Source organism: Populus trichocarpa, chromosome 2 (assembly GCF_000002775.5).
Source record: "Populus trichocarpa isolate Nisqually-1 chromosome 2, P.trichocarpa_v4.1, whole genome shotgun sequence".
Taxonomy (NCBI): Eukaryota; Viridiplantae; Streptophyta; class Magnoliopsida; order Malpighiales; family Salicaceae; genus Populus; species Populus trichocarpa.
The window spans coordinates 21899084-21908601 of NC_037286.2; the positions used below are offsets into that span (position 1 = coordinate 21899084).

General features: G+C 36.1%; 1 protein-coding gene across 5 annotated transcripts; it reads left to right on the forward strand.

Moving 5' to 3' along the window:
* The first annotated feature begins 313 nt into the window (after window positions 1–313).
* On the forward strand, window positions 314–8998 carry LOC18103732 (protein RRP6-like 3). Of its 5 annotated transcripts, XM_024595807.2 has the most exons (13): window positions 314–623; window positions 717–961; window positions 1037–1135; window positions 1215–1298; window positions 1395–1481; window positions 1688–1808; window positions 2796–2980; window positions 3069–3107; window positions 4269–4780; window positions 4865–5363; window positions 7353–7611; window positions 7813–7963; window positions 8743–8998. In XM_024595807.2, exons 1-13 carry the CDS (start codon window positions 380–382, stop codon window positions 8810–8812), a joined length of 2595 nt encoding a protein of 864 aa, XP_024451575.1. In that variant the 5' UTR covers window positions 314–379; the 3' UTR covers window positions 8813–8998. The 5 variants fall into 5 exon arrangements, with proteins under 5 accessions (XP_024451575.1, XP_024451574.1, XP_024451572.1 ...); XM_024595806.2 differs by having other exon boundaries at window positions 7353–7963; window positions 8714–8998; XM_024595804.2 differs by having other exon boundaries at window positions 7353–7963; window positions 8749–8998.
* The last annotated feature ends 520 nt before the right edge of the window (window positions 8999–9518 follow it).

The following is a 9518-nucleotide window of genomic DNA, read 5'->3' on the forward strand; positions in this document are numbered from 1 at the left end:
ACATGTTAACTTAATGATTTAACTTAGATTTTTAGTTAAACTAGTTGAATTAGACAATATATTAACCCGTTAAAACTTGATTGGTTTGACGAGATTTTTAATGACATGATTAATTAAAAAAAATGTGTTTTTAATAATACTAAAATTGACCTGGATAACTTTGGATCCAGTTGATAGCTCAATTTCCGGTGACTTCTTTGATTGGATCTGATATTTGCATCATGTGGGCCTGAACATAAACAATCTTTAAAAGGCCTTAAAACGTAAGCCCAATAACCAATCAAACCCCAACCGAAGCCGCCAGAAAAACCACCTTAACTCCATTTCCACTCTCCAACAGCGCTCGCTCACGAAGCAGCAGAAGACGCAGAAAAGAAGGATGGAATACAAGGACAAATTAAAAATCGCAGCATTGACCATCGCTTCTCTAGCAGCACTCTCTTCTGTTATTTTCCTAGTAACCTCCTCCTCCAAGCATTACCGCCGGAGACGACGAAAGCAGCAGCAGCAGCAAAAACAAAGCTCATCGTGCTACTTACAATCCCATCAGAAACCACAGCTTTCTTTCAAACGCGTCTTGCTTGATAACTCCTTCTCTCAATTCAAGCACTTAAATCTCCATGGTAGGTGTTATTAGGTAACCGCCCTTTCCTTCTCTGTCTTTTTTTTTTTAAAAAATTATTTTGAATTTTTTCTACTTTTTTGCATTGTCAAAGCAGCGAGCTCATCGAATTTTCATCCATATGAAGCGGATATTAAAGCTTTGATAGAAAATCCTGAGTCGTTAGAAGACTATTATAGTGATCATCAGAAAATGAGTGAATTTTTCTCTTATGTTTGGATCGAGACGGAAACTCAATTGAAAGACTTAGCTCATACATTGAGCAAACACAAGGTTTTTGCTGTCGATACGGAGCAGCATAGCCTCCGCTCTTTTCTCGGTTTCACTGCTCTAATTCAGGTTAATTAATTAATCACTTAATAAAAATTTCATTTTGTTAATAACATTTTAATGATATGCTTAAAAACATTTCAGATATCTACTCGAAACGAAGATTATTTGGTGGATACGATTGCATTACATGATGTAATGGGTGTTCTTGCCCCTGTTTTCGCTGATCCAACTATTTGTAAGGTAAACTGATTGTAATTATTTCTAATTATCAAGTGGTTAATGGGATTGATGTTTTATGTAATTATTGTTGGTGACCTAGGTGTTTCACGGGGCAGATAACGATGTTCTCTGGCTGCAGAGAGACTTCCATATATATGTTGTTAATTTGTTTGATACTGCGAAGGTCAGTGTTGGTGTTTATCGTGATTGGTTATTGGCATTGCGTGTTCTGTAAAATTTTGTTCGTTTCTTGATTCGTTTTCCTGCCATGTTTATGCAGGCGTGCGAAGTGTTGTCAAAACCTCAGAAATCATTAGCATACTTGCTCGAAACTTATTGTGGTGTAGCCACAAACAAATTGCTACAGGTTTGGGTTTGGGACTGTTAGTAATTTATGCAGTTTCCTGCTTTTGATGAGGCCTTTTGGTTCGCTTAAGGGAATTGAGTTACCTTTTCCTTGTTTGAATACTTCTGTGTAGCATGGAAAATGCATGTTCAGTAGTTCCAACTCTAATTTATAACATTGCTTATATCAAAGCATATATGATTAGTGTATTGTCTACTAAAATGTAGCGTGAAGATTGGAGGCAACGCCCACTATCAGCAGAAATGCTAGAATATGCTCAAACAGATGCACACTATCTACTGTATATTGCAGGTTGTTTAATAGCTGAGCTCAAACTACAGGACAGAGGTATGTATTTAATTGTGATCACCTATCATCATAGGTTTAGTTTCTATCGATGTAGATATTAAAGCAAAATGGAAGGGTTGCATCATATGAACTGTAGAAATAATCAATATCCAAAACAGCAAATGCACCAGGTAGTTCTGTTACAGGTGGGGAAAGAGGGGTAGGGTTCGCATCTACCAGGAATATTCACACAAAGGCTTACTTTTGACATTCATAATTGGACAAAAATTTCCTACCTCCCTAGAAATAGGAAATTTCCTACCTACCTAATGTGGTATAATTTAACCTGTTGTATACGTATTTGCAATACACCTAACACGCCCGCACACACAATTAACTCTCTATTTAGCTTGAATCTTTTTTGAACTTAACAGTGTTTCTAATTCTCTCTTTCTCACAATTTGTTTTTTCTATCATCTTGTTTTTTATCATATAACACCAGGTTTTTGCTTCAACTTTGGAGCTGGATATGAACTTCTATGTCAATTGAGTGGGAGGGTTTATAATGCAATTGCCCCTAAATAGAACATGGATTACGACCCTACTGGCCTTTTTCAGTGCTAATTTAGGAAGATGGGATTTGTTACAAATCAGCCTCACGTACAAAAAATCAAATTCCCACATGTCATTGGGAAAATTTGTCACAAGTACCTGCAGTACTTTGCTAGCTCTATGATGTTAATTCTGTCACCTTGGAGTGTACATCGTGTGTGCATTAGGTATACTAAAATAAGTTTCAAAAACTATGTAGATATGTGCCACATTAGGGAAGGAGGAAATTTACTATGTCTAGTGAAGTTGGAAATTTTTGTCCTTCAAATTTTTAGGGGACACATTAGCAGAGAAAAACTAATTAAAGTTGGAACCAGCATACACATGTTAGGGAATTGTTCATGGTTAAAAATATATTTTCAAGTCACAGACCATTTAAATCATGCACCAGCTGTTTCTTGTAGCATCAAGTTGCTAAATATATCAATGTATCAGATAACTCAAACTGTCCCAATGACAAATTGGATTTTGTTCTGGAGGCTAGACGTCGTTCAAACATGATTTGTCTTCAACTCTATGCTAAAGAGGTTGAAGCCTTTCCTGGTGAGTCTGCTGCATCATCAATTTTTTCCCGTCATTTGAATGGTCAAAGAGGGTCATCAATTTCATATGAGACACAGGTGCTCTCCTTTACATATGTTTATTAGCATACGCCATTATGAATGACCTTCACATTGTTACTAATGTTAAAAAACCACTTATTTTCAGGATCTTGTGAGATGTTTTTGCACATGGAGGGATCTAATGGTTAGTTGTAACTTGTAACATTTTCAGAAATTTTATTCCCGAGGGAACTTCATTGTATTTTGAAAAAACAAAAATCAAAAACCTTTATCCTGTACTGGATATTAGGGATAAAAATAATGTACCGCCTTTATTGCATACTATAATCTGAACCTAATTTTAGTGATAGGCAATCACACATTTGTAGTTATTCAATTGAGAAAATGAATTTTCCTTTCATCAATAATCAACCTGTGTGAAGAAATCACCTATAGACATGTATCTAGAACCTGTGGTATACCATTTAACTGTCCGTAGAAACTGTAACTGCAAGAACAAAGCACCTTCTGAATTTGTTGGCTTCTGTTGATCTTCACTGACAATCTGATTGAGGAAAATAAAATCTTTCTCTGTCATTTTTCATGTTATAACATACAAGTATTGCCAAATAGAATATTTGTCACAGTTTGACATGCTTTTGCTCATGGAAGTACCATGCAGGTTGAAAGGATGCAAAACTCATGTCGAGGATCATAATTGCTAGTGTGGACCTCTCATAAGTAATTTTCCTTGGCCTATCGCTATCAGTGCCAAGTTCAATGATTTATATTTTAGGCCTGAACAAGATAGTAGTGTTTTACATGTCTCATATTGTATCAGCATTAATATAATGATCTAAACTACATGTTACTGGATTATTTTGAGATCAAGACAGGAAAGTACTAGTCAGCTCTGATTGCGAACTGGACTAATGACTAGCAGACTCCTTGGCTCTTTACCACCTTCCCTTTTGCCATTTTCCTTGCCTTAGTCTACCTTCTTTCTGAATTACATTTGTCTAATACTGATGATAGTAATAATGATTTGACTTATCAAATTATTGGTGTCAATGCTTCATCACACTTACCTTTATCTTTTACTCATCAAAGAACAGCAATGCGAATTTGATGTTTTTTTATTACTAATGGTTCCAATTCATTTTGTCCTCTTACACGTTCTTCTTTGTGTTAGATGTGCTAATTTCACATGAGTTTCTTTTGACGAAGCATGTCATTTTTTTGCCTTCCCATTTTTTCAGTTTATTATTTGTTTCTGCACCCATTGTATTCTTTGTCATAGTGAAGTCATGTTGCATAGTGAATTTTTCATTGTTTAATCTTGCTGTGTGTTCGGACTTCCTTTCAGGCTCGTGTTCATGATGAGAGCTTGAGATATGTATTATCAGATCAGGCTATTGTCCTTCTTGCAGTCAAAGTTCCCACAACTCCTGAAGAAATATTTGATACCATAGCAGAAGCTGATTTGAATGTGGAAAATGTGAATTTAAATTCTTCTCTCCCATCTCCATCCCCTGTTGTTTGCAGTCATTTGGATGATCTCTATTGCTTGATCAAGGACAAAAAAAGCAACGCCGATGAAGTTCTCCTTCAAATTCTTCAAAATTGCCTGGGTCCCAATGGGAGTTGTCCATTGTCTGTTTATAACTATGCATTACTGATTAACTGTGACCTAATAATGAAAAATAGATTAGTTTCCAAACAGAGTCCGGTTATAAATTCAAAGCAAGTTGCTCGGAAGGCTTCAAGAGAACTATTTGTTCAAAAGTTCTCCTGTAAATCTCCAGTGTATCATAACTGTAGGATCTATGCAAATGATGGGCGTTTGCTTTGTTATTGTGATCGGAGAAAGCTTGAATGGTCAGTCGACGTAGTTTTTCTTTTCGTCTTTTGTCCAGTTACAAAATGTGTTGCACATAATAGGATCATGTTATTGTCTTGTAGGTATCTCCGTCGAGATTTGGCAAAACTTGTTGATGATGATGCTCTTGCCATAACGCTTCTTTTTGAACCAAAAGGTCGTCCAGAGGATGAAGGGAATGATTTTTATATCCAAAGTAAGAAAAATATATGTGTTGGCTGTGGTGAAGGAAGTCATTACTTGCGCTATCGAATAATCCCCTCTTGTTATAGAATGCACTTCCCTGAGCATTTGAAAAGTCATCGTTCTCATGATATTGTCCTCCTTTGTGTGGACTGCCATGAACTTGCTCATGCTGCTGCTGAAAAGTACAAAAAACAGGTTGCTAAAGAATTTGGAATTCCACTTTTCGTTCGTAAAGTAGTTGATTCTAAAGAAATTCCAGTTATAAGTGAGTCATCTTCATCAGTAATGAATGTTGAGGAGACAGGGGTATCTCCATTACATTTGCGCACAGCTGCTATGGCTCTTTTACGCCATGGACAAAGAATGCCACTCAAGCGCCGCGAAGAACTGACACAGGTGAGTACACGATATCATTGGTTATTCGGGGGGTGTATTTGATGAATTGAGTGTCATTTTATTACGATCTTCAGTAGTTGGGTAGGCTACTCCTATGACTTCATTTTAAAAGAGTGTCAAATATGATTATGTTGGGTATGTTTGGGCATTCCAAGAACAAATAATCTCCATGGTGGTCTACTTTGCCTTTAAAAAGTAGATTATATAACAATGAATGGGGCCACAGAAAATTGCAAGGCTAGAGTTTAGCATCATTAAGATACAAGACTATTGGAATTTTTCAGCTTTTATTTGTATTGACATTCCTTATATGCTATGTGGATCATCTGAAATCAGTATTCTGTGTCTAAGTTGGAAGAACCAACATCCTGGTATCCTATTTGTCTATGCTCAAGTGGGCACATCCATAAGTGCTGACTGTGACCTTTTATGTTTTACGATGGTGTTCTTCATATCTAAGTAAAAATAAATAAATTGTATGCTAGTGAACTTTCAAGAGATAGAGGTTCTCTATTGACAAAGATGTTATTCTCTTATATTAGGAGAAATTTGCAGTTACTATTGATTTGAACTGAGTGATAATGTTAGAAGTACAAGTTTTTAGGATAAGTATATAGTACAAGTGGAAAGAAGAATAAAAGGATGAAAAAAAACTGTTGATTTGCCTTGACAAAGGTTGGGAGATGAAATGATTGTAATATCTTTGGAGATGTGCCTTTTTTGCTTCTGTTTCTATTGATAGAGTGGAATTTTTAAGGTTGTATTATTGTCTGGATAATTGCTGTGGATAGGGTTTTTTCTGGCCTTTAGACTAAGATATTTGGGTGTTTAGAGCACCGTAAATATTCAGTGGGATTGGCAAACACTTCTGAACTGAACTGACACTTCCTTGTTTGGAGGATATATTATCCTACTCTGTGTTTTCTTTTGTTCGGGGAGGGGGGGGGGGGGGGGGGGGCATCACATGACTTATATACACCGCACTCCGCTGTTATTTGTTCAGATTTCATGTTGTCTCACTCCGATATCATCTATGATAGCTTGTTGTGTTGTGATTAACTCAGAGTTGAAACATCAAAATAACTGCACATGGACCCTTGAGAAGAATATCCAGTCTTTAAAATTTGACATTTTATCCCTTGCAAGAAATTTCTAGCACTTGGCCATCCATTTTCAGGATCTGCATTCTATTATTTGAAGGGAAATCATTTTTCTTCTGATACTGATTTTGGATCCTTCATGGAAAGTGTTTTCCACTCTTTTAAACTGGAAAACACTTTCCTCCACCTAAAACTTGTGTTTTTCGACTGGAAAGTGAATTTCGTTTACCAGTTTTCCACAATGTAGCCAAACATGAGAAAGTCAGGTCCAGGAAACACTTTTCAGCAATAAGAAGAATGTCAGGTCTGGTGCCCGTAGATAGTTGCTAAATATCTGATGGTGGACGAGAATTACTGCACTATTTTCTGCCCATGTATTCTTATATTAATGTTGCACCTTACTGTGAATCACAGATGGTTAGAATTTCTTATTACCGGATGACAGTGAAAATAACCCTGATCATGGTGGGACAAAGTTCATTGAACCCAAATCTCTGTAGCAAAGAAAACCTCCCAACCATTTACATTTGTGAAGCCTTGATGCAATTGGTGTATAAAAATTGAGTTTATAATATCAAAGTAGGCTTGCAATGTTTAATAGGAAATAATGTCTCTACCTTCTTGGAGCTAGGATAATGATGCTTTGAATCTGATTGCACATTCTCATTTTCTTTTATGATCATGAGAATATTTTTTGTCCTGTTGAACTTATCAGGTCAGGTCTTAAAAGTTACATATACATTCTCGTTTATGATGAAAAAAATGTATATCATCAGTATTAGTGCATGGTATCAACATGCAATCGTGGTACACTATGTTGTTTCTGGTTACTCATTGGTGTTTGTGGGGATTTTAACCTTCTCATGAGATTTAATTCTGCTGTTTATAGATTGTGATGCAATATTATGGAGGAAGGGAGATATCCGAGGAAGATTTGGAAAGAGCTCTGCTGGTTGGCATGAGTCCTCATGAAAGAAGGCGATTTGAGAAGAAGAGAAGGTTTTCATCAAAACATTCTACTGAGGTTATCCTTTTGGACAAAGAACAGATGGGTGCAGCTTATACAATGGCTGTATCTACCACCGGAAATTCACTGGAAAAGGCTGTTACTAAAGATGGTTTAGAAACTACTGAAATGGAATCAACAGGTACAAAAGAACTAGACTATTTCATGGTAAAAGATACTATTTCTGACAAGGAAATGAATTCAGATGAAAATGAAGCTTCTGATACAAAAGATGAATATGTTGGAAACGATGATGATAATTGTGAAGGAGGCCCCTCAAATGGAACAGCTAGAAATGATGAAAGTGCTCCACATAAAAATAATTCGAAATTATCTCTGTTAGGACATGGACCACATGGAAAACAAGTTGTGGATCATATATTAGAGGAATATGGCGAGGATGGCATTCGGCAATTTTGTCAGAGATGGAGACAAGTTTTTGTTGAAGCAGTTCATCCTCGTTTCTTACCTGCTGGCTGGGATGTAATGCACAGGTAAATAGCCTTGTTATGCACGTGTCTCTAGAAATATGCTATGCTCAAGAAGCATTTTGTTTAACGTAGTTCAATCTAATCTTTATAAGGTTTAGATGCCACAGGTCCATAGATGTCCAAATAAAGGCCCGTTATATCATGAATTTTCCTTGCCTCAACTTTACCATTATTGCTTAGCATCCCATCTCTCTCTCCATCAAGACTGCCATCAATGCCAGTAGCACCAGAACTAACTTAATGCCTACACAGCAGCTACACTTTGTCACTAGAAAGTTGTACTGACTACAGATTTCTAAGACAACCTAGACAATGCCAATTCCAGTTGCACCAGCACCAACTTAATATCTATACAGAAACCAAACTTTGCAACCAGAAAGTTGTACTGACTGCTGATTTCTAAGTCAACCTAGACAGTGTCAATGACTTGTGCTGGCAAGATAGCAAGTGATAATGTACAATCACCTCAAATTGTGCATGAAATGCCATGTTGTCTCTGTAGATATCTAGCATCTGCTGACCATGTCTATAAATAATTAGATTGCAGTTTCAGAGTTCTGAATTTTATGATGACCTACAAGCCTGGTTGCAGTTGCTAGCTGATTTTCTTAAACTAACCCCAATAAGAAAAATGGCTATTTCTATTGGGCATCTTTAGTTGCTGTACAAGTTGCATATTTGTTGGTAAACTTGCATATGTTTAGCAACTTCACAAGATGTATTAGATACTGAACTTTTGTTTATTTGTTCAAGGATTTGACTATGTACGCTGTTTTTGCTAGTGGCAGAAGAGACTTTGGTGAATTTAGCGTGTACAATCCTACCAATAAAGCACCTGCTGCTAACACTTGAACAGATTCCCCATCGACTGTAGAATACCAACAATGAAAGTAGAAGCTTCCTGTGGGTATCAAATTTTCTTCCCCAAATTCGTATTTTCATTTGTTGATCAGAATCAAATTTCTATTCTTTCATTTCTTGTTGCCATTGACATGGTATAAAACTAGATGCAATAAAAACCATCTTTAATTTCCTTTCTATGATTATTAGAATATCCGTGTTTAGCATGCTTTTATATTTTTTTTTCTGTTTTAGATATGCATGTTTAGGTTGTTCTTATTCATGATTTTGCATGTATGTGTGCTCAGGCTATGTTTTTTTTATAAACGCATGATTGTTGGTGTTCTGGTTATATATCATGTTTAAGTTGATGTTTTGAATATGTTACACCTTTGGATTGTGATTATGGATGATAAAAACAGGGTTTACACCCATATTAGTCCCATCCCCACCCGTCTAGAAAATGTTTTATCAAGTCCCTCTACCGAAAGAAAAGGGCATTGTTATTATACTGGTCGGCCCGTCAACTTAGGACCTGACATGAATCGGATTTAATGAGTTCATCCAGTTAATCTACAAGTGAGACTTGATTTGATTTTTTAATTAATTCACATGTAATCCAACTTGAGTTTTATAACTATGAAAATAGTTGGATTGAGTTCCTATATGTTATAAAACTATTGCATCTTTTTTTATATTATTAAATTTTATGAAAATA